A 25,124-nucleotide genomic window follows, 5' to 3' on the forward strand; every position below is an offset into this window, starting at 1 on the left:
AGCTGAAATTAATTTCATGAGATTGGAAAATTAATTGATACTCATACAGACTTCTTTTTGCAGACAATTTTTGAACAAAGATTAATAAGAGTAATACGAAGACCTGTAGAATTACCTGCTACCACCCTTCTGTGCTGCATTAACCAATGAGCACCTTTAACCCGCCGCGTGCTGGCTATTTTTAGCCCTACGGGTCACCCCAGTGCCGGCCATTTTTCGACCTTCTTTTTTTGGCTAAAATGCTAGATTTTGATGTGGAAACAATGAATTTCGCCATTAAAATGCTCACCGAGGCTCGGAAATCAGTTTTATTGAGACCTGCATGCTTGTGTACAGGTATAGCCGCTCTCTCATGCTCACCACATACAGTTGGCTGCACTCCCGAGTTCCCTAAACTTCATTCATAGTCAGCGATGTGGCACCACTGTATTTGTTTGGATCTTTGGACACGTACCGTAGCAGTATGAAGAGCTGGGACCTTGCAATAGTGACCTGGCACGGACGGTGAGTAACGGAATTTTCCTCTCGGCGTCTGTGCATTATCAAACCTATGTATCACTTGAATAGTAATAAGCACTAGGATATAACTGGATCCTATATCAGGTGCCTAGTTTGGTTGGGAGGAAGTGTGGCTAGTGGGGGAGGGAAGGGAATGGAGGGCGGAGGGTCGAGCTCTTCTGTTTCTTGCTGAGTCATATGCTGAGTCGTAAGCTGGAACCAAATACTTGACCCGAAACGAGCGAGACAACAAACATTCACATGGGTAGGGGCACACACACACGGCATGCTTTCACCTTTGTACAGAGGGCTAAGTAATATATGTATTGCTTGGCTCTCAATACAGCTATGAACGCGACATAGTGATAAGTAAAACACAGCAGACCTCAGTTTGTTAAGTGTTAGGCTTATCATGTGATGTGGCGTGTGGTTGGTGCGGGGAGGTGGAGGCTGATTCATGAGGCAACTTGGCTTGACTCGTCACCACAATTACACTATTTTACTCAATGACAATGAAAATGACACTATTGAAAACCAACTATTGCTGATGTTACTATATGGAATGTAGACACGTTCATAAATAAAAACTTGTGTAGTTTTATAATCATGTTAGTATGCCTACACTGTAGTTGGACTGTGTGCATACCTAATAGAATACCTTCATAGGTGATAGCATGGTGCCAAAATGCTACTCCCTGTTATATCTACCAGGAATACCATATATATGACTTATGCTGTGGCAGTATACTCGTCCTGCTCGGCACCTTCTGTGCGCCACCTGAATTTTGTAATGAAATAGCAGGATATGTTTACGTGGTTATTCTCCATTTTTAGTTGATTCCTGATGTGTGACTCTTACAATTTTGGTGGTTGGTTGTTGGTTTGTTATATAACCAGATTCATAAGATAGTTGCTGGTGAACCTTCTTCCCGAAACCCTTTGCGAAGCTACCCAGAGTGGGAAAGCCCACCCCTCCCCCCTCCTCTCCTTCCCCTCCACCTCTAGCCACACTTCCTCCCAACCAAACTAGGCACCCGATACAGGGTCCAGTTATATCCTAATGCTTATCGCTATTCAAGTGATACATAGATTCGATAATGCACAGACGCTGAGAGGAAAATTCTATTACTCACTGTCTGTGCCAGGTCACTATTGCAAGGTCCCAGCTCTTCATACTGCTACGGTACGTGTCCAAAGATCCAAACAAATACAACGGTGCCACATTGTTGACTATGGGTGAAGTTCAGGGAACTCGGGAGTGCGGCCAACTGTACGTGAGAGAAAGCCGTTTTCTGTGTAAGGTATACTGGGTTTTTATGCTGGGAAGGTATAGCAATGTTCAGAACACTTTTCTGATTACTTATTACTTCAGCATCTATCACAATTTGCGTGTCATTCTCACTGTGAATGCATTATCTTACACTTACTTGAAGATAGGTACAACCTGACTTCATTACGTACAGTCCTGGCACTTACAAGAAAGTATTTACAACTTGACTTCACTATATAGTCCTACACTTACAAGAAAATATTTACAACTTACACTTACATGAAAATATTTACCAAATGCTTTCACTATGTACAGCACTGGGTGAGGCACACAGGCAGAATGAGGCAAAGTGAGCGTGAGGGGGGGAGCCAATGAGTGTATGGCCTTGACAGCCTGGAGGAATGTAGATGAACAGTTACCTTACATGCCTGCCAGTTTACCCACGGATCTTGAAAAATGCGGTCACAGTGAAGTTTTTTATTTGAAACCGTTTTAAAACAGCACTGACACTGGCCACGGAATTATGTCAGACCGTTTTCAAACGACACTGGCACGCGGCGGGTTAACTGAAACGTCTCAGCACCAGAGATCCTTAAGTGAAAAGAAATTAGTTAATTTCATTCATCAGTATTTCCCCATGCGTACATATATACACACCTTTCATGAATACAGGTTGCCCCACGAGTTACGACAGATATGGCTGGAGATGACTGTTTACGTAATTATTATGTGGAAATGTTGCACTGATGTGTTCATTTCGGTGGTTATTGAGTCACAGTTATGCAGTTATTGCTAACACTAGTTTTAAATGCACATCATATTATTTCATAACTCATTTGACTCTATCCTACATACTTCCTAGACTAACATTCATAGACTATTTTTCATGTGGAGAAGCCATGCATTAAAAAGATAAAAAAATAAAAATTGGCGGCACCTAACAGACATGATAGTGAAGCAGACGACACAGCTGCTGCTCGCACTACTACTTTTCCCATTTAACTGCTCTTAACATGTAACCTTGTTTACTGCTTAACTACTGGAAAAAAAAGCACGTCAACATAACATTTATATTTTACTTAGAATTACCTAAACAGTCATCTAAAGTAACTGGCAAGACCTATACGACACCCTGCAAAACAGCTGAACCATAAAATCCGTATTTCTTAAAATTAACTAGTATAGTTGTGGCCAACGAGTCTTAAAGTTCCATTATCGGACCCTGGCAACCTACTGGTCAAAAGTGCGTCCGATCTCGTGTATGATACACATTGGTAACTTTTCACTATTATTCCTGTCAATAATATTCATATACGTATCATAATATACACGAACTTGGACACATTGTTGACCATTAGGTTGCCAGGGCACGATAATGCAACCTTCAGACTCGTTGGCTGCGACTTGGGTAAGCTATTTGATTTTCATTCTCAGTATTAGAGGTTAATCTGTATATTAGCACAACCATTGGCAACCTTATGTGAAGAATCTATCAACATATCATTATCATCTTTATTTGTTTTAATCTTTATTATACTAATGGTATTAATAGTATTATTTGTAAAATTTTATTTTGAACATAACGTAGATTTTATTTTCTTAGCCAAAAGACCCCGTCCCCGCGTAATAACACCCGAGGAAGATGAAAGAATCTAGCATGCACCAGCCGAAACTTGCTTTACAACTGCTACTGAAATTAGGGAAAAACTCCACCTGGACGTGTCTGTAACTACAGTTCGCAGACGACTTCATAAAGCGGGATCGCATCATAGGGTTCCCGCACATAAAGAGCATCTCACAGCTGCAGACCGTGCTGGCAGGCTCGAATTCGCCAACCAGTATGTCGGGCAAGACTTGGAGTTCTGGTCAAGAGCTGTCTTCACAGACAAGAAGACCTTCAATTCATTCAACCATGGCTGATTACACGTGTGGAGGGAAAACAACACCAGGTAATGTTGGGGAACAACGTCTGGGCATACACTATATAATTGGTTATTAAAGAATGCAGAAAATTACATTGTGTTCAATTATTCTTCCCTGAATCCACAATCCCTGGTTACACATACTCTCTTGTTAGAGGTCACCATCTTCATTGTCAGGTGATAACACTAGCCAGTATAATATGGATGGATGCTCATAATGAGGCAAATAGGTATGTAGCTGGTTGCATGTCAATTAAAGCTTTGGAGATCCCAACCTCAGCCAACAAAACCTAATCTACCCTAACCATGGTTGAGGTAATGGGATTCAGTTCATCAGGGGTAGAAATAACAGGCCACCATACAATGACATCTGTATTTCATTAAAAAAAAAAAAAGGCAGTCATAATTCCATATCAGTCACATACCCCACCGGTTATGATGGCAGCATGCAACAGGTTGAGCGGCATAGGTTTTACCACAGATCTTAATGGATGACGTAGAAGCAGCAAATGTCTGCATAAATATAACTAATTATCCCAACATTACTGTGTCCAGGATAATTACTTGTAGTAAACTGACGTTAATGGCTGTTAAGCCCATATCTGTCATTCAGGCATTTGGACAGCATCATCATGACAGCGTGCTGTTGCCACAGTGAATATGACTGTCTGCTGTAAGTGAAATTATTAATATTAAAGCAAATGTAACAAATAGTGTGTAACCATATGGCACAAGAATACTATTCATACAAAGTATTAGATGTTAATGTTCTAAAGTCGTTATCAGCTAAAGTAATACATTACGGTATTATAATATTAATATTGTGTGTGTGTGTCAGCTTGACCATGCGTGAAGCTGGATGATGAATAATACCTTTTCGTTACTGGCAGATACGACCCTCATAACATCTACAATGAAAGACGAACTGGTTACGTTACGTACAATGTCTAGGGCTGGATCTCCATGCATGGAATGGGAGATGTCACAAGGATTGAATGAAGATTCACTTCCGCCACATATATTGACATCCTCTGGAATTTTTTCCTTCCCTTCCTTCAGGAAAAGAACTTCCCCTTTCCTCCGGGCCTGATCATATTTGTGCAGGATCGGTGCACCATCCACACAGCTGAAGTAGTAAGGGAGTGGTTTGCAGGTAAAGAGAACCTGCAGCTGCTGGACCTGCCTAGCAAAGGGTGCGACTGCAACCCAATTGAACATGTTTGGGTTAAAATGGTAAACTCATGGGAGCCCGAGGAGGAACGCACAGGGGAGCAGCTGATGGCCCACACTCAAAGCCAGTGAGAACTATTCCGAGCCAGGCCACACCAAGTATGGACCCTCGTCTCCTCCATGCCTACCAGATTACGGGCGGGTATTGAGGACGAGGGTGGATGGACACAGTACTAGGTTGTTTGGTTCAAACAGAAATATTATAGTTAGTCTGGTTTGTATGATTGGCGGAAATACAAATATTTTAGTTAGGATCTGGATTTTAAGACTGGATCAAATATAATATAAAGTAGTTAGTATGGTTTGTATAAAGGGGTCTAATACAAATAATATAGTTATAGTTTGGTTTTTATGATTATCCCTTAACAAAGTAATATTATTGGTGTGTTATTTAACTGGCGTCTTTATTTCAGGACATTTATTACGTGACAACATCCTATAGTTATAAGGCAACCACCATCACACACATGTCACTGTTCCATCCAACACTCGGGTAACCGTTAAGAATGATGACCACACAATTATGATATACAAGGAATTATGATCGCAAAATAATGATACAGATAAAAAGCAAAACTCTTATTTTGTATGTTTATATAATGAGTGCACTGACATACAACAGGTTCACAAATGGTGAGACACAAGACGACAGCAGACGTCTCTATGAAATGAATAACATTCGTCATGAATACTTGTCTCAGCCCCCTTCCCATACCTCCGGGATACACTTCCCCCCTTCACTATTACCCTGCTAAACCCCCCCACAAACTGGAAACTTCACGGAGGAATGAGACCAACGGCTGTATTTTATTCATAAATGACAATAGCATTAATAATGATAAACAATGTACTGGAATATATTAGCATAATTGATTTCTGACACAAGATACAATCAGGTAACGGTAGCAAGCACAAAAGGCTTCCGTCATACTATGCGCCAAATTCCTCACCTCCTATCTCCTTGTCACACCAATCACCTCTCTACTCGTTAATTTCTCGTATCTCATCATTACCTCACATTATCATCTCATCCCAATCATCATCATTCATTTAATCACAATGTCCTATCATTAATAAACTACTTGTATTCTACCATCACTAATGAACGCTAAAGATATGCGGTCTCATCCATATCCACCTTGCACTCAATCTGTCCCTTGCTGCAACTACCTACCCACTACCATTGTCCACAGACATTAGTATCATGCATGGGTGGTTGAGCCCATCCTTCTGTTTCTACCCCTGCACATAATCCTCTCCAACTATTGTATTCGTATTTTGTTCAACTCCTTCCCCCTCTCCTTCTTTCACTGGCAGATTGATTATATTCGACCTCATCCTTCTGTCTTATGGCCGTTCTCACTGACTGATATATATATATATATATATATATATATATATATAGATATATATATATATATATATATTAGCCTGTAAACAAGGAGGTATACTCACAATGTCACAGGTGGGTGATATGAGTCTATCACAGCAGAAGGACGACCAGGGAGGCAACAACTTCATCCTTTCATTGGTCTACTATGTCGTATTGTATGAACCTGAAATGTCACACCGTGAATGCACCAGTCTGTCTGTCTGTTTGTCTGTCTCTCCTCTCTCACAGAATTCCGGCCATTCCTCCTCTCTTTCTCTCTCTCTCTCTCTCTCTCTCTCTCTCTCTCTCTCTCAAAATTCCCGCCATTTCTTATCAAAGTACATCATTACGACGAGACTGCCGCCTTATCAATGACCTTGTGTAAATCTACTGGATGACGTGGGATAGCTTCAGAACCCTGGGGTATTTTGCCTAAAGCGCGGTGGTTGGGTTTTACCATCTAGGTGCTGGTGCACCAAATGTTGCTCACGTTTATGCGGACGCTCCAGCAGCACTCAACCTTAATCCTACCAGCCTATTTTTGCTGTGTTATACTGTCAGTCTATTTGATGACATGTGCACAAAACACTCCTTACTTAACATATAACATTGCACTGCACTGTATTAGTTCATGTGTCCATTAGTTGAAAACTGGACCTCATTCAGACTTCTGGGACGTGAAAGTATGTTCAATGGTTATCAGTATGGCCGCCAAAACCGAGAGCTAGGCTGCTATTATGGCATGAGTGTGAAGAGGTCGGTGAAGTATTACCAGACTTCCTGCACAAGCACGCGTAGACTATACGCAATTTTACGCTATCCCAGCAGCATCACGCCACAACAATATTTTGTGTAGCCGTGGCTACATACTAAAACCTTGTTTTATAACAGCAGACAACGGACAGATATGCATAGTCACCAAAAGTTGCAGTTCGAGCTTTTTTGACACACAAACGTTGCAGACATCATCTACTGTGTTTACATTGATCCGGATTGGCCAGTTGCATTGCTGAACCCCTGACAAACAAGGCTAGACTACGCAATTTTCCTAGCAACAACACACCACCGAAAAGCTTCAGTAACAGCGAATACAGGTCCGATACTATCTTTGCAATTTGATGACAGACAATGGACACGCAGTATATCAATCATAGAACAAAAGGGAAGAAGAACCTAGAATAGCATAATGTATAATGTATATTATGGACTGTGGTTATGATGATTGTGGTTGGGAAGCGAAACGTCGTCATACTATAGTAGTTAAGAGGCATCATACGAGATTCATTATAACCTCAAGTTCGACAATAGATTTTGATATTTCAGATACTCGTTATGCCGTGTCCCATGACGCTGAACACTGAAAACGATATTCCCAAGGCAGTTAGAAATAGAATAGAATATTTGGTAGGCTAGGGGTTCTTGAATAGAGATTGGTCTGTGGGACGGGGTAGTAGGAGAGGAAGGAAATGCTGTAGGATAGAGAGGGGTTTGAAGGGGCTTGACCACCCTGCTTGGTGGCAAGGTGTGTGGAAGGGGACTCGTGGGAGAGAGTGATGTGTGCAGGTGGGGGTAGGGTCATCACCAACATATGTGATGTTTGGTGTTGGTAAGGGAACTGTTGCTCCTTCTGGATGAACAGTGTGTGGGTGTAGACACAGGATTAAATAATATACCGGGAATGAGTCTAGAGGTAAGGAGGCCATGAATGTTTAATACATGTATGAAAACTAATGTATGAATTTTTTAAAGGAAATATGATAAATGCTGATCGATGTTCATGGATGTGTTACAGCCATCAAAACTGATTATTTGGCACTTCAAAGTAAGTGACACCATTTGTGGACTTGACACCCATAACACCGTTATTTCAGTTATTATAATACAAGATTTGCATTCATTATGCAAATACATTATCTCATTACCTCCGACTGATCCGTCAGTATGATGACTGCCCAACGTTATCGAGGAAGCCAATAGCTGTCCAGCACTCAAAGCAGCTATTATCCTATACAACAGGACATCTGCTTAAACCATGGTTTGCGACTGTAATGATTGTTTTTCCTCACAGTAAAGGACTGGATGATGCACATGGCATGACTTGTCTCACATGCATAATCATGAATCATTTGTGACCACCCTGGTTCAGTCACAAACATGTTACAGCAGTTTAGCTGCACACTCACTAGACTCAGGTGAACCACGTTTCGAGACACCGGACATCACACCTTCTAACAGTTATGCTCAAATACAGTCGTTCACCATATTGTATGACGAACATAAAGGCTTCAACATTGATCCAAAACACGTTATTGCGTACGGAGCTCCAGATCACCTCAGAACATCAGTATAATCACGCCCTTCATCTTTCTAAACGAATCACGACGAAGTTTTGATATATGCGTCCCCACCACCTATTCCCCCTCCCCTCCGTTCCACCACGCCTGACAGTCATCTCCTCTCAGAGAAACAATGGGAGCCAATGGCATTACCGTGTATTTTTATCTCTACCTTCCACTATACATACGTGGCAAACACTTATATTTGCAGACAGAGTATGACTTGATAAACCATTGTTTCTGTTGGTTCTAGATACTGTAGCGGAGGGGAAGCTCTGCCGGGTCTGCCCAATCACTTACTATTACTACGATGTAAACAAACACAGTGGTGCCACTTTTCACCAAACACACCATCCACTGTACTCGTTAGAAGTGGAAGTAACTGTACATACAAAGCAAAGGACACTGATTGTAACGACGAGTTTTGAGATCTTTCCCCGCTTGTTATTGTTCCATCAGTGTAATGTTAGGATTTATAATCTTACCGGTTGTTGGTTCTGGTCAACTTACCCATTGATAATACAAATGGTACTCGACTTAGTTTCCCCTCCTTGGTTGATAGAAAATTCACTTCAGTAAAACAAAAGGGGGAGGGGGTGGTGTTTTGACTTGGTATGGTAAAGGATAATTGTTTAAGATAGTTTTGGTAGCGTTTGTAGTTTTTGGCCGAGTCGAGATTAAGTCAGTACCACGTGTGGTCGTCGTTCCCAAAGCGGAGAAATCTTGAATTGAAAGGGGAGTGAGGTAGGCAGGAAAGGACATAATTCCCTTGATTGGGTATAAAATGACATATACTTTACTCTGCTTTAATAATTCCATACTGGGTTTCAACAAACATTTTTAATAACATGACCTTTAGTCATATGAAAAAGGGTTGTACATTAAAACCATGGTTTGGGTGATCATTCCTACAACATTGTCACCAGGCGAAACAATTTGGAACATTCAAGCAATTTCTGAGGTCATCGTACCTCACTCTTTTTTAGTCAGTTATTCTTGGGCTCGACAATAGCCTCAAGACTGGAACATTTATGAGCTTGGGTTATCTTTTCAGGCTGGCATAGCCTCGAACCAATACAAATAATCACTCGTGCTCTATTTCGCCCGTATAGTATAATTTCATCATGCAATTCACTATAGTTCCCAATCACTATCAATTCATAATTATTAACAATTCATAATCATCATTAATGCATAATCACCAAGAATACATAATCACTCGGGCTTGTTTAGCCTCGAGGAACAACTCAAAATCACATTATTGCTCACAACCACTAAGTTCCCTTCCACGCTTCTAATTTTCTAACATATTAATATAAGAGAAAGAAAACATTTAGTGAATTTGAATTTCGCCTTTCCGTTACATGATCACATCATTTTTCAAATTTCTATTCCTTATCTACAAAAAAAGAAGTTCACTTGATAGATCAATAATACCATTTCAGTTACATTCAGTTTATAAAATAATTCATGGGTAGTGTAATTGTGTATGTAAGACGAGTCTATGGGCAATACCACGAGATGGCCTTGTGCACACTCTGACGTCGCCGGTGTCTGGGGACTGAACCAACGTCCATTATACACGATGTCTGAGCAGCGAGTCTTTACGTTAAGCTTTTAACAACATTACTTCATATGGTTCACGCCAAGTAAGGATTAAACAAGAAAAGGGGGGAAAAGGAGGAATGTGGACAGCTCACCTGAACCAACGTCCATTATACACAATGTCTGAGCAGCGAGTGCGGCCTCCTGGGCACGCAAGAGACGCCACTGCTAGATCAAATGAGATTGTGTTTTTGCAATATGGTGGGTTTTAATTCTCCACACTATTTATATAGTAGTGTACACATGACGTTAGGACTTTTGATTGAATTGGGGAAAATTTGGGATTCAATCCTTACTTAATTTAAATACTGTATTTACTACTATCCCGCCTTGAGTTTGGGGCAGCTTATGCCATCTAGTGACGGCTAAGGCAAGCAGGACTATTAAATCCCTCACAAGTGACATTATTTTGGCCTTTTTGACTATTAATCTTACATATTTGGGTTCTAGCAGCTTCATTAGTAAACATTTCACAACTAGGATACAGAAAGAATTGTATACCCATCATTACTCTGTTTAAGGTTTAAACTTGGCGCCCAACAACGACACATAAACAAGGAGAAAGGCTGCTCGCATCTGTTAATCATCACTCGACCAGACGGAGGAATTCCCATAGCTCAACACTCACAATTACATCACCCAATGTATAGATACGGAGATGTATACATATAAAAATAAAGTTAACCCTACATCAATCATTAATATATGAATTAGTACTTAGGACAGGAATTTATAGACTAGTATTCAGATTACATCCTATCTAACTTAGAAATTACAGTACCTCTAAACACATACATGAATACTAAATTTGTGGCATTACACGGCTCCCACGTTCGGAAGACAAATTTTACCCAAGTCAGTCATCTATGACATGTGCATGGATGGAATGTTGTTACTCTTATAACTGCTATGAACACTTTAAATTGGAATACCTTTCCCCACAATCGGTGGCACCTGTCAGTCCACATTAAACACCTGATGCGTACCTCGGAAGGTCACTTACTTCATTGGGAGGTATGATCACTCCTTACACGTGATGTTATGAGGGAATTTATGCCCCAGTCAGCCTCAGGTTTTGGAGGATAGCTTGTTGCTCACCTGAGCTTGACAGGGTCTCTCGAGAGTGAGATCACCACGGGAGGCGCTTCCTTCCACTCTTCCATTCGCATTCGCATTCACTCTGTTCTTTTGTTTCCAGCTTTCCGGCCGCAAAGTTGAGCGCTCATTCTGTCCTGAAGACTCCACTACCTCACAAACCGTGCTAACTGTAAGGTGAGGGGATTACTTACTCCCCTCGAAGTAAGGCACTTCCCGGTTCCAACAGGAACTCTTCTCTCTTTTTTTTTCTTTTTACACCCACTCCTCAGGGATGAGTCCACCCGGAACATAACTCTAAGCAGTTATGTTTCACAACATTGGTCTCATGCACTGATCTATACTTTTCTAGCTAACACTCCTCTATGAGCCTCCGAGGGGCATTACTCACTCACGGTGGTAATTGCTCATCTTCGGGCTCCGGGGCGAGCTCCTGTTGCAACGGTTCTAAGAGCCATTCCTCTGTACCGTAATATGGTTTTACCTTTTCAGCAGCCCTTTGTATTCTTTTGCCACTAAATACATTTTCAGTGATATAAACACTTCCATCTAGCAGCACTTTGATCACTTTATACAGGCCGTCCAATTCGGCATTCAGTTTCCTACAGGTACCCGGCTGTATGGTCTCTTTTTTCGCCCACACCAAGCTATTGACTCCAACCTTCTGCGCTCTCCTCCGCCTGTTGTCCACCTCCCGGTATCGCCTGGTCATTTTCTGGTGAGTACTTTTGATGAGTGTGTGTGCTATCGCCAGGTCGTCCTCCTCTGCATCCACAGAATGCAATAAGGTACCAATGAGGAGAGGGGAATGGCGTGAGAAGAAGGCATAATAGGGCTGTTGTCCCGTGCTCTAGTGCACCGCTTGATATATGACAGTTTGGCACGACTGAAGCAGCTGAGGCCAACGCAAGGGGTGTCCGTTGCAGAGGGATGCTAAGATACTTTTCGTAGTCCTGTGCATCCTTTCAATGGTGGAATTTCCCTGGGGATGATAAGGAGTGACGTAGAACAAGTCCACCTGGTTCCTCCGGCAGAATTTCTTGAACTCTCCACTCATGAACTCTCCGCCGTTGTCCAGGACGATACCTCGTGCGTCCCAAAGTCGGTGAAGTATTGCCCAAGACAGTGTATGATGTTTTGTGTGTTTGTCTCTGAATGGGTAATATTTGTCTAGAGAACATATAATTACCTAACCCTTAACATTCTAAGCTGGAAGGAAGGAAAAGTGAAGAATTAGCACTAAGCTTAGATGAAACATGGAAATATCAAGACGAGAGGTAGGACAGAAGAGCAGAAAAGGAGAGTAAGGAGACAGACTGGAGATAAAAAGGCCCCCTTTAGTCGCCTCTTCGCCTCTTACGACAAGCAGGGATACTGGGGAAGTATTCTCTCCCCCCTTCCCCAGGGGTAATACCAACTAGTACACTATTTGAACCTCATTACAACCAGGATGTTCTGAACATAGAGTTGCGGAGGTATTTGGGAATGACCAACCAATGCTACCCTGAACATTCTCACTCTCTTTGCTATTCACTTCAGTTCACTTTCTCACCAACGCCACTAATTGGGGAATGATGAATATCCCACCGCTATTACCACCAGTATAACGACGGGTTTTGAGATCTTTCCCCGCTTGTTATTGTTCCATCAGTGTAATGTTAGGATTTATAATCTTACCGGTTGTTGGTTCTGGTCAACTTACCCATTGATAATACAAATGGTACTCGACTTAGTCTCCCCTCCTTGGTTGATAGAAAATTCACTTCAGTAAAACAAAAGGGGGAGGGGGTGGTGTTTTGACTTGGTGTGGTAAAGGATAATTATTTAAGATAGTTTTGGTAGCGTTTGTAGTTTTTGGCCGAGTCGAGATTAAGTCAGTACCACGTGTGGTTGTCGTTCCCAAAGCGGAGAAATCTTGAATTGGAAGGGGAGTGAGTTAGGCAAAAAGGACATAATTCCCTTGATTGGGTATAAAATGACATACACTTTACTCTACTTTAATAATTCTATACTGGGTTTCAACAAACATTTTTAATAACATGACCTTTAGTCATATGAAAAAGGGTTGTACATCAAAACCATGGTATGGGTGATCATTCCTACAACATTGTCACCAGCGAAACAATTTGGAACATTCAAGCAATTTCTGACGTCATCGTACCTCACTCTTTTTTAGTCAGTTATTCTTGGGCTCGACAATAGCCTCAAGACTGGAATATTTATGAGCTTGGGTTATCTTTTCGGGCTGGCATAGCCTCGAACCAATACAAATAATCACTCGTGCTCTATTTCGCCCGTATAGTATAATTTCATCATGCAATTCACTGTAGTTCCCAATCACTATCAATTCATAATTATTAACAATTCATAATCATCATTAATGCATAATCACCAAAAATACATAATCACTCGGGCTTGTGTAGCCTCGAGGAACAACTCAAAATCGCATAATCACCAAGAATACATAATCACTTGGGCTTGTTTAGCCTCGAGGAACAACTCAAAATCACATTATTGCTCACAACCACTAAGTTCCCTTCCATGCTCCTAATTTTCTAACATATTAATATAAGAGAAAGAAAACGGTTAATGAATTTGAATTTCGCCTTTCCGTTACATGATCACATCACTTTTCAAATTTCTATTCCTTACCTACAAAAAAAGAAGTTCACTTGATAGATCAATAATACCATTTCAGTTACATTCAGTTTATAAAATAATTCATGGGTAGTGTAAGTGTGTATGTAAGACGAGTCTATGGGCAATACCACGAGATGGCCTTGTGCACACTCCGACGTCGCCAGTGTCTGGGGACTGAACCAACGTCCATTATACACGATGTCTGAGCGGCGAGTCTTTACATTAAGCTTTTAACAACATTACTTCATATGGTTCACGCCAAGTAAGAATTAAACAAGAAAAAGGGGGAAAAGGAGGAATGTGGACAGCTCACCTGAACCAACGTCCATTATACACGATATCCGAGCAGCGAGTGCGGCCTCCCGGGCACGCAAGAGACGCCACTGCTAGATCAAATGAGATTGTGTTTTTGCAATATGGTGGGTTTTAATTCTCCACACTATTTATATAGTAGTGTACACATGACGTTAGGACTTTTGATTGAATTGGGGAAAATTTGGGATTCAATCCTTACTTAATTTAAATACTGTATTTACTACTATCCCGCCTTGAGTTTGGGGCAGCTTATGCCATCTAGTGACAGCTAAGGCAAGCGGGACTATTAAATCCCTCACAAGTGACATTATTTTGGCCTTTTTGACTATTAATCTTACATATTTGGGTTCTAGCAGCTTCATTAGTAAACATTTCACAACTAGGATACAGAAAGAATTGTATACCCATCATTACTCTGTTTAAGGTTTAAACTTGGTGCCCAACAACGACACATAAACAAGGAGAAAGGCTGCTCGCATCTGTTATTCATCACTCGACCAGACGGAGGAATTCCCATAGCTCAACACTCACAATTACATCACCCAATGCATAGATACGGAGATGTATACATATAAAAATAAAGTTAACCCTACATCAATCATTAATATATGAATTACTACTTAGGACAGGAATTTATAAACTAGTATACAGATTACATCCTATCTAACTTAGAAATTATAATACCTCTAAACACATACATGAATACTAAATTTGTGGCATCACATGATGACAATTATCTTTATCCAGGTGAAATCCTGTGTTGCTTGCAGCTGAATTATCAAAAGAATTGAGAGAAGCGGTAGGAGTTTTGTTGTTTACTTAGATTAGGTTGTTTCACTAAATAACAAGTTTTAAAAGCAAAAACATTAGGTAGTGCAAACCAAGAACATGTTATTTTGTGCTGGCTTTCATATATCCATTGTTTCAAGTTTTCTTTCAGAAATCGATTATACTTTATCCCAGAGATAACCCAGTTATTTACAAACTCTTGGTAAAACAGAACATTCATATTTTTTGTCGTAATGGCTTTCACTCCTATGCCACTGGTCTATAGCCAAAAATATATTCTCCAACTGATCCCAGGAATGTCTCTTTAGTCTTATTCTTGTCAAAATCTTGAATATTTGAATCAGTTTAAAGTATACTAATTTTAACTGGAAAGGCTAGGTAAAACGTTAATCAAGCACTTCAGTACACAACAGACTTTTCCTAAGTTAATTAAAATCGTCTGTTAGCAGCAGTAATGCACTGAAAAGAACATCGCCGGATTCAATGAAATGAGAGAGAGAGAGAGAGAGAGAGAGAGAGAGAGAGAGAGAGAGAGATCCTTACCCACACATTTGTTGTCAGGGGCTGCAGGAACCCCCACAGTGTGACCTCGGGACTTCCTCGGGCTGCTAAGATTCTGGCATAGTTGATGGACACGTGGTCTGTGAAGTCGACTGCTGTTGCTCGCTCGGGTGTCATTGTAAATAGTCCTAGGGCAATGTCTGCTTCCTATTGAGGTGGGCAGTATACTAAAAGTTATGACCCTTGAACACTGTGGTGCCTCCTATTTATTTTGTTCAGTACTTACCATATCCACATGGTTGTATTCAACTTAGGGTAGACATAACAGTTCAACTGTAATTTCTGTCTTCAGTTGGGGTGGGGAATATGGAGGGTTGATGCATTTTAAAAAATATTCACTAATATATTTAGCAGAATACAATTTGAGGCGATGTTAAAGATTGATTTAAAAAATGAAGAGGAAACGTTCACAGGCGCAAATAATTCCATCGAATGAAATGTAAATCGCAATAGCCCATAGAGGTGCCTAACATACTGCTTCAAGGTAAGATCCATCTTTCCCATGAAGTTTGTGGAGGGATGTGAAGGACTACAGAATTAGAGACTAAGCAAGCAAATACTTCCTAAATTATCAGTTTCCATTAAAAATTCAGCCAGGCTAAGCAGGCTAGTAATCTAAATTTTCAATTCCATTTTGTAAAATCATTCATTTTTCCTTCCTGATCTGTTCATGCATATACAAATTAATCAGTGCCCTCATATCAAAGCTAATCTAATTTGAAAGTCCCACTTACTATGTGAAATCTCCTTCAATACCCAGTATTGTAAGAGTCAATATTAAACGAGGGAAACCTTGCCCACCTCTCTATACACCATGCCAATCATGCCTGTCCACACCCCGTCACTGGTCAGGTATCCCCACTCCTCATCTTCTGGTGGGATAAATTTGATCCTGGAAAGGTTCAGAGAGAAAGAGAGAGAGAGTAAAGTAGGTACTGTACAATTATTCTTATATTTCACGCAAATCATTGCCTTGGGAAGAGCTGTGACACCTACAAGCGATAATATTCACCACTGGGAAGCATATCGTCCATTTAAAGCTGGTATAACGAGAATGAATAAAACATCTGGCAGTTCAGTGCTGCCGAATGTGGAGAAAACAAGTTAAAGTTAAGGAGGTAAAAATAGAATAGTCTTATAAATCAGTTTATATATTGAGACTTTCATCCACTGATTAAATTTATATATCGTGATACTACGTCCTTGACTATGGCAGCTGATGATGATGATGATGATGATGATGATGATGATGATGATTATTGTTATGCATCGTATTCTGTGCCCCGACTTCTCGGGTCCAGACATGGTGCAGCCATGGGTTCTTTGCTCCTGACCGGGTCAGTATCAACAAGGAAGGAATAACACAAACACCACGGGTCAAAAAGATACACTGTAATATTATCAGAGAACAATTACACACACAATGCTGTAGCCAAAGGTGAGAATACACAATAACTTGCACCGATGTTTATGACAATCACTGTTACAATATCAAAGAGCAATTACACACACAGTGCTATAGCCAAAGCTGAGTTTACACAACAACTTGCACCGATGTTTATGACAATCACAGTCTACCTAGTTCAACACACGTCTCGTATATTTGTTTACACTTTCCTGGAGTATAACTGGCATACACAATGTGTCACAGGTAACATCTCACAAATATATCAAGCATATCACCATCGGCATATTCACAGACAATATTATCCAGTATATCCACAGAGACAGCTTGTATAGTCAGGTCCTTAAGCCTGAGGGTTCGCGGGACATAGACGAGGTCCTAGCTAATATAATATATCCGTGTGACATAGACGAAAACCCTAGCAAGACTTAGACTATGCTGCATCACACAGGACAAGAGTATACAGTAAGTCAGACCTGAGGGGGGGGAAGGGGGGACGTATTAGTGAGGATAGGGGGGGACTGTTTTCCTTGGGGACAGGGTCCAGGGGGAGAGAAGGGGGGAGGACAACACTGAACAAGGATGCACTGGGGTGTTGTTGTTTTGTGTGTGTGACACAGGTTTTTTTTTTTGCACTGTCCGGAGAAAACCAGCCCAAGGATGGTGTGAGATATTCCACTTGTAAGTCACAGGTACTCGGCTCACCAGGGAGGGACACCAAGGGGAGGGTACAGGGATGCATGGGAGGGGGGAGAGGCACTGGGGAGACACTCCAGGGGGGGGGGACAATGTCACACTGGTTGGTTCACTAGGTGTCAGGATCACCACACTGGGGGAGTGGAAAGTCACGAGACCTGTTACTCACAGTTCAGTCAGAGGGGAGAACACGGCCCGCGGGTGAAGGGTCCTAAGCTGGGAGCTCCAGGTGGCGGCCAGGCATGGGAGGCGGGCTGTCCGGGGGGTTTTACAGGAAAGGGCGGCCCTTGGAGGGGCCACTAGTTCGAGAGGAGTGGGACGGTATGTGGGGCAGCTCTCAAGCTGCGTCGGCCCTACAGGAAGCAGGGCTCTCTGGGCTGGGGTCGAAGAGGGCCAATAGAAGAGCAGCACATCGTCAGCCCTTCGCCCTCATCAGGGTCCGGGGAAGGGACCGAGGGAGGCCAGGACTAAAGTCAGCCAGGAGGAGGGCAGTGCCCGGGCGGGGTTGGCTTCACTCCCGTCAGGGGCGGCTGACAGGGAGGGACTGTGACTACCTACTCCGGGAGAAGACCTGCTGCCGCGGTGGACACCTGGGGTGGCCCGCTGACTCCAGGGGCTGCAGCCTCGGCAGCAGAGGGAGGCCATCAGGGGTGGGCTGTGGCCTCTGGTCCAGGTGGAGCCCATCAGCACCAGGGAAGGGCGGGGCTAGAGGGACTGGACACCAGGCCTTGGGGATGCCTCTCCGGGTCCGGACTTGGGTGGGGAGCCTGTAGCAGGGGAGACTCCTGCCTCTCGGGGAGAAGGACGTGGGGAGGGGCGCCTCACTCTACCACAGGGGTGGAGGGTCAAGCCAGAGGTGGCCCCCTCCATCTGGCAGCCCCATCGGGCACTGCCTGCACTCCTATGAGGACCATGGACGCGAGAGAGGTCCGAGGAGCCTCACCTGGACACCGCCGGTACTGACGACGGAGAGCAGGCACCCGTACGGCCCTCCCTGTGGTCATTGTGGCTCCAGTGGAGTCTGCACTCCTGCTGTAGGGCCAGAGTCTCCTCCCCCTGAGACATCGGGAGGAAGAGATCGGGTTTCTCTCTCAGCTTTCGCCACAGCTCCAATGGAGTATGCCCTCTGTTCGTCGGGAAGGAGACACCTGTCCCTGGGACATCGGGAGGACGAGTTCAGACGTACTCTCACAGCTTACACCACAGCTCCAGTGGAGCATGTCCTCCCTCTGTTGGGGAAGGTTCTGTACCTGCAACGTCGGGAGGAAGAGTCTGTGCGTATTCTCTCGGCTTTTCCTACAGTTCCGGTGGAGTGTGCCCTCCGTCCATCGAGGTACAGGGGTAGCAACCCTAGAGTCTCCTCCTGAGTCCTCAGTCAAATTGGAGGCCAATCCAAAGGATTCGACATTCGAGGGTGTGCTTGGGAGCTTATCTTTGCAAATCCCACCTCAATTCTGGTGAGCGTTCCCTCTGTTGGAGAGTAGTATACTTTCCCTGTACACTGCCAGGTGGTCTGGCTGTGCAGAAGAGGGGCGCTGTGTCACGAGGGACATACGTCATTGATGCCGGGACATCGGGTCAGGTAAATTAGCCCCTCCATTGTCTCCTAGTGGGTGGGCATCACCTCCTCACTCCCTCCTCCTGGGGTGGTGGTGTCGGGTTCACCCTGCCGCGTGTGCATTTCACCGCCATCATGGGTGGAAAAGTCATGCCCCTGTGACTGGAGTTGGAAAGTGTCAGAGTTGCCAGTGCTATGTGATGGTGTGAGGTGATGGAGGACAGGGAAGTGGTGGCTGGCGTCGGGGTGGTGGACGCGGCTGGGGTGTTGGTGGAGGAGAAGGAAGAGGAGAGTTAGCAGGAGTAGGAATTTTCCGGTGTTGGGGGTAGCGGTGGGACCAGGGTTGGCGGATTGTATTACCAAGGGGATGGTGCGTCTGGTGCTGGAGAGCGATGCACATGTCAGTTTCTGTAGGTGCGGATGGTTTTGTGGTAGTTGATGATGACTTGGTAAGGGTTGGGGACGCTGATTACTTCATAGGGGCTGGTACAGCGAGAGGCGAGCTTGTGTGGGGTAGGTAGGGTGGCAACCATGACAAGATAGCCTGGTTTGTAGGGGTTGGCAGGGGTGGTATCTGGGGCTAAGTCTTGGGTGGCTTGTAGGTACTGGAGCTTCTGCTTAAGGTGAAGCAGGGGGTTGGATGAGGTAGGGCTGAGGGGGGGGGCTGGAGGTCGTGGCGGAGGGGGAGCAGTAGGGGTGATTCGCCAAATACCCATTCATGTGGCGTGATGCTATCCTCACATGGGCAGGTATTCATACCCCATTGTATGATTCTGACATGCACTTGCCAGTCATCGTCCTGTGTGGCTTGAATGCGGGTCCGTACCTGATTGAGCAGAGTGCGATGACTACACTTACAAATGCCATTCCCTTATGGCCAGTAGGGGGATGAATGGGAGATGTTGTATCCAAAAATGGTAGATAATTCTTTCCAGATTTTTCCTGTAAATTCGGGCGCATTATAGGAATGGAGGGTGTGGGGGATGTCAAAGTACGGGAATACGTGGCGAGTCAGGGCATCTACGATGGCAAGGGCGTGATGTTCTTTCTCCGGGCAGGCTACCAGGAATTTAAAGTGTCTACAAAAGTAATGATGTAAGGGTAACCTAATTAAGTGGAAGGGGGCCAACGACATCGACTGACAATAGCTGCCACGGTTTGCTGGCCAACAGACGGCCAGAGGGGACTGTTGTGCGAGTGGTGTCCTTTCCGAGGGTGCACACTCAACAGGCTTGTACTACTTGTTGTACTAGTTTGGAGGGGTGTGGGGCCCAGAAGGTGTCATTGTACGCCTGGAGCAACTTCTTTGCACCGAGGTTTAACCTGTTGTCGATGTGGAGATGGGTGAGGGTGTCCAGGGCGGCCTTGGGGTCGAGAACTATGTGGCAGAAGGGCGTTTACAGGAGGTCGCCGTGCTATTGCAGCTTGGAGAACAGGTGGGCGGGCATCCATTCAGGGAGATCCTTGGCCTACCAACGTTGCAGGAGGGTAGGCATAGCCTGGATGGCATTTACAGGAAGTCTGGAGAGGGCGTCTGCATTTGTGTGGAGTATGACAAGTCGGTATGATATGTCAAAGCCAAATTTTTCCAAGGTCCCCCTCCAGCAGATCATCTGCACATTTTTGGTGTCGGATTGGTGGAGCCATTGCAGGGACTGGTGATCTGTAATGATGGTAATATGGGTGCCCGCCAGGTATGTGCTGAAGTATTCAAGTGCCCAGATGATATCAAGTCACTCTGGCTTAGTGGCTGCATAGTTCCACTCGGCCTGGTTGAGAGTGCAGCTGGCGCAGCCAATAATGTGTTCCCTGCCATCTCGTACCTGTATTATATATGGTGAGATGTCGGTGCAGAGGCGGAATGGGAGAGTGTAATCTGGGAATGCCACTATGGGAGCCGTGATGAGTGTCTTTGAAGGTCCGAAAGGCTTGGAGGCAGTCTTCTGTCCAAGTAAATGGCTCCCCTTTTTTGGTGAGATTGTGTAGGGGTTTGGCGATGGTAGTGAGCCCCTTTATGAAATGGCGGTAGTAAGAGGTGAGGCCTATGAACACACAGATCTCATGCATGTCTCAGGGTAGGGGAAGGTCAGCTATGGCTCTGAGTTTCTCGGGGTTGGGTGCGATGCCTTCCTTTGATATGATGTGTCTGAGGAAGGAAACTGACCTCTTGGCCAGGACGCACTTGGACGGGCGTAGTTTGAGCCCAGCATGTCATATTCTGGAAAGAACCTGGCGTAGGCAGTGGAGATGGTCGGCCCAGATTCTGCTGAAGATAATGACGACGTCGAGGTAGGCAAGGCAGGTCTCCCAGTTGAGGCCGCTAAGGACAGACTCCATCAGGCGGGACGTCGCCATGGTGTTGCAGAGGCCAAAGGGGAGCACATTAAATTCGTAGTACTTCCCATTGCTGGTGAAGAAGATGGTCTTTCCTCGATCCTCCGGATGCATGGGGACTTGCAAGTACCCCGATTGCAGGTCCAGGGCGAAGAACCAGGATGCTCCGTAGAGAGAGTCCAGGAAGTCATCGATCCTTGGTAGGGGAGTGGTGTCTATGATAGTGACATTGTTTAGGTGACGGTAGTCCACACAAAATAATAGTGTCCTGTCTTTCTTCTTTACGAGGACGACAGGAGAGGACCAAGAGCTGGTTGATGGAGATATTACAGCGTCATCTACCATGTCATGGACCTGCCTGTCTTCCTCAGCCCATTGCATTGGTTCTTTGTGGCAAGCAGGCTGCCGGATGGGGGGGCCAGTCGTGTGTATCTTTTGGGACAGGATGGTGGTGTGGCCGATGTCTACGGGTCCCAATGAGAAGATGTCCTGAAAGTCCAGGAGGAGGCATCTCAGATGGGTGGCTTCTTGTGGGGAAAGGTGTTCTGGGAGTGGGGGTAGGGCCTGGGAGGTGGGTGCAGAGGGTGTGGCGCAGGGCTCTGCTTCTATCTTGCCCACTACTAGGCTCTTGGGGAGGGTGAGGGGGTGAGGTGGAGAGGTTAGCCGCAAGGACCGCAGCGAGGTGCAGGGGTAGGAAGGTGGGGGAGAGAAGGCAGGAGGCGGTGGCGCCTGCCGGTGTGACTGGGGAGAATACTACGTGGGTACTGGCGGGTCAATGCAAAGAGAGCCACACCTCATGGTGGGGAGGAATGGTTACAGCGGAGGAGAGAGTGGCAGGAAATGTGGGGGGCGGGGTGACCGGGACAGAGGCAGGGCTGGAGGGGGAGAAGGGGAAGGTGATGGGGGGAGGGGGGAAGGGGGGGAGCAAAAAAGGTGTTACGGTGTGGCACATTCAGAGAGGTTGAGGGGGTAGATCTGGTGATTTGTGGAAATGCAACCAGCTTCCGTGGCAATCAATGTTGACCCAGAGTTTCTGTAGCAGATCCAACCCCAAGTAACCGTCATAGGCACAGCAAGAGGAGTCAGATATGATAAACTGGTGTTGGGAGGTTGCTTTCTGGTGTGTTTGGACACGGAGAGCCCTTGTCTCCCCACGGATTGGCAGGGGGCCATCCCCCGCCTCCACGAGGTGGGCTGAGGTGGGGAGGAGAGGGCCGAAAGCTTTGGCATGACAGGATTAGAAATGGTGGTATAGGCACGACCTGGCTGCTCCCATGTCAACCAGCTGTCGGGCCTTCACCCCACTCAGCCTGGCCTTGTCGTAGACTTGGGGGTGGTGCTTGTGCTGGGTGGCCCCCGCCACCGTGGGGAGGTGTGAGGGCGGTCCTAAAAATCCAGTTGGGGTGAGGTGGCCTCTCCCTCGCTGCCTATGTCAGCCTCTTCAGCTTCGGGGGTCTTGATGGGGGGGGAAGGTTTGTCTGGTGGGTCATTCTCGATGGCAGACACCTTGCAGCGCCCCTGGTTAGCAGCCCTCCCCCGGGTGGCCTTCAGCTGCTCTTTGCTCTTTAATGTCATGTTATAAACTCCCAGGGATTAAAGGAGATGAGGTAAGACGTTTCCCTGGGAGGAGGTTGGTTTCTGGTGGGGATGGCCCAGACTAGGGCTGGTGGCTCCTGGGGTGGCGGGTTCGGGGTGGATGCTCGTGGCTTGTTGGGTGGCGGCTTGTGGGTGGGGATTCTGCATACCGTACCTACTTGCTGAGGGGTCGTCCGGGCGGCAAGTAGGAGCCTCACCAACTAGATGTTCCTGTCAATGTCCCCAGTCAGGTTGTAAATGGTAAAATGTTCCCTGACCATACTAGGGAGTATTCTTAGCAGGGTTTTAAATACATGTTGGGCAAGGGTTTTTGGATCCACCTCCGGGTAGGCGGTGGCAATGAGACGTTGTGTTTGAATGAGGGTGTCATCTAGGTTCCCATCGTAAGTGAATGCGTCTAGCTGGGAGAAGGCGACAACCTTCGCTAATGAGGGTTTGACAGCTTGGGTCACGCTCTGCTGAAATTGGTCCCATTTCATCTCCGGGACTATTTTAGTGGCAATATTTGAGACAACCATTTCGAGGTGGGGGAGCGTGATTGCTATCTTTTCTCAGCCATTCTCAAAATTTATGTCTAATATAGCTTTGATCATAGCCATGTATGTGTGTATATTGTAAAGTTCGGAGTCGAACTTAGGAAGTTGAACGTGTGGTTTAACCGCCATGTTTGTGGAATTTCTGTTCCTTGCTATTCCACTGCCGGGTCAAGAACCACCACTAGCCACCAGTATTATGCAGCGTATACTGTGGCCCAACTTCTCGGATCCAGACACGGTGCAGCTCTGGGTTCTTTGTTCCTGACCAGGTCACTATCCACAAGGAAGGAAAAACACAGACACCACGGGTCAAAAGAAACACTGCTATATTATCAGAGAACAATTACACACACAATACTATAGCCAAAGCTGAGAATACACAATAACTTGCACCGATGTTTATGACAATCACTGTTACAATATCAGAGAGCAATTACACACACAATGATATAGCCAAAGCTGAGATTACACAACAACTTGCACCGATGTTTATGACAATCACTGTCCACCTAGCTCAGCACACATGTCTAGTATACGGGTTTACTCTTTCCTGGAGTATAATTGGCATACACACAGTGCCACAGGTAATTCCTCACATACATATCAAGCATATCACCATTGGCATATTCACAGATAACATTATCCAGTATATCCACAGAGACAGCTCGTATAGTCAGGTCCTTAAGCCTCAGGGTTCGCGGGACATAGACGAGGTCCTAGCTAATATAATATGTCCGCGTGACATAGACAAAAACCCTAGCTACACAGACTATGCCACATCATACAGGACGAGAGTATACAGTATGTCAGACCAGAGGGGGGGAGGGGGGATGCATTAGTGAGGATTGGGATGGACTGTTTTCCTTGGGGCCAGGGGCCAGGGGGAGAGAAGGGGGGGGCAACACTGAACAAGGACGCACTGGGGTGTTGTTGTTTTGTGTGTGTAACACAGGGGGGTTTTGCACTGTCCGGGGGAAATCAGCCCGTGAATGCGGTGAGATACTCCACTTGTAAGTCACAGATACTTGGTTCACCAGGGGAGGGTAGAGGGATGCACGGGGGGGGGTAGAGGCACTGGGAAGACATTCCAGGGGGGGGGGGAACAACATCACACTGGTTGGTTCACTAGGAGTCAGGATCACCACACTGGCAGGGTGGAAAGTCACTAGACCTGTTACTCACAGTTCAGTCGGAGGGGAGAACACAGCCCAAGGGTGAAGGGGCCTACATCGGGAGCTCCAGGTGGCGGCCAGGCATGGGAGTCAGGCAATCCGGGGAGCTGCACAAGAAAGGATGGCCCTTGGAGGGGCCACTAGTCCGAGAGGAGCGCGACAGAGTGTAGGGCGGCTCTCTAGGCTGCATCAGA

At 45.1% G+C, this 25,124-nt stretch overlaps 1 protein-coding gene across 1 annotated transcript in view; it reads right to left on the reverse strand.

The window, feature by feature from the left end:
* The window catches only part of LOC145402685 (glutamate receptor ionotropic, delta-2-like), a 58,800-nt gene that overhangs the window by 21,881 nt on the left and 11,795 nt on the right, over positions 1 to 25,124 (reverse strand). Inside the window, exons 3-4 of the mRNA XM_080274659.1 lie at positions 16,435 to 16,525; positions 15,616 to 15,780 (exon numbers count right to left, since the gene is read on the reverse strand). Of these exons, the coding sequence (XP_080130785.1) occupies positions 15,616 to 15,780; positions 16,435 to 16,525 (256 nt within the window). The remainder of the gene's footprint in view (positions 1 to 15,615; positions 15,781 to 16,434; positions 16,526 to 25,124) is intronic.

The sequence above is a fragment of the Coenobita brevimanus genome, chromosome 58, assembly GCF_032717465.1.
Source record: "Coenobita brevimanus isolate Jiangsu-jjx chromosome 58, ASM3271746v2, whole genome shotgun sequence".
Classification (NCBI taxonomy): domain Eukaryota; kingdom Metazoa; phylum Arthropoda; class Malacostraca; order Decapoda; family Coenobitidae; genus Coenobita; species Coenobita brevimanus.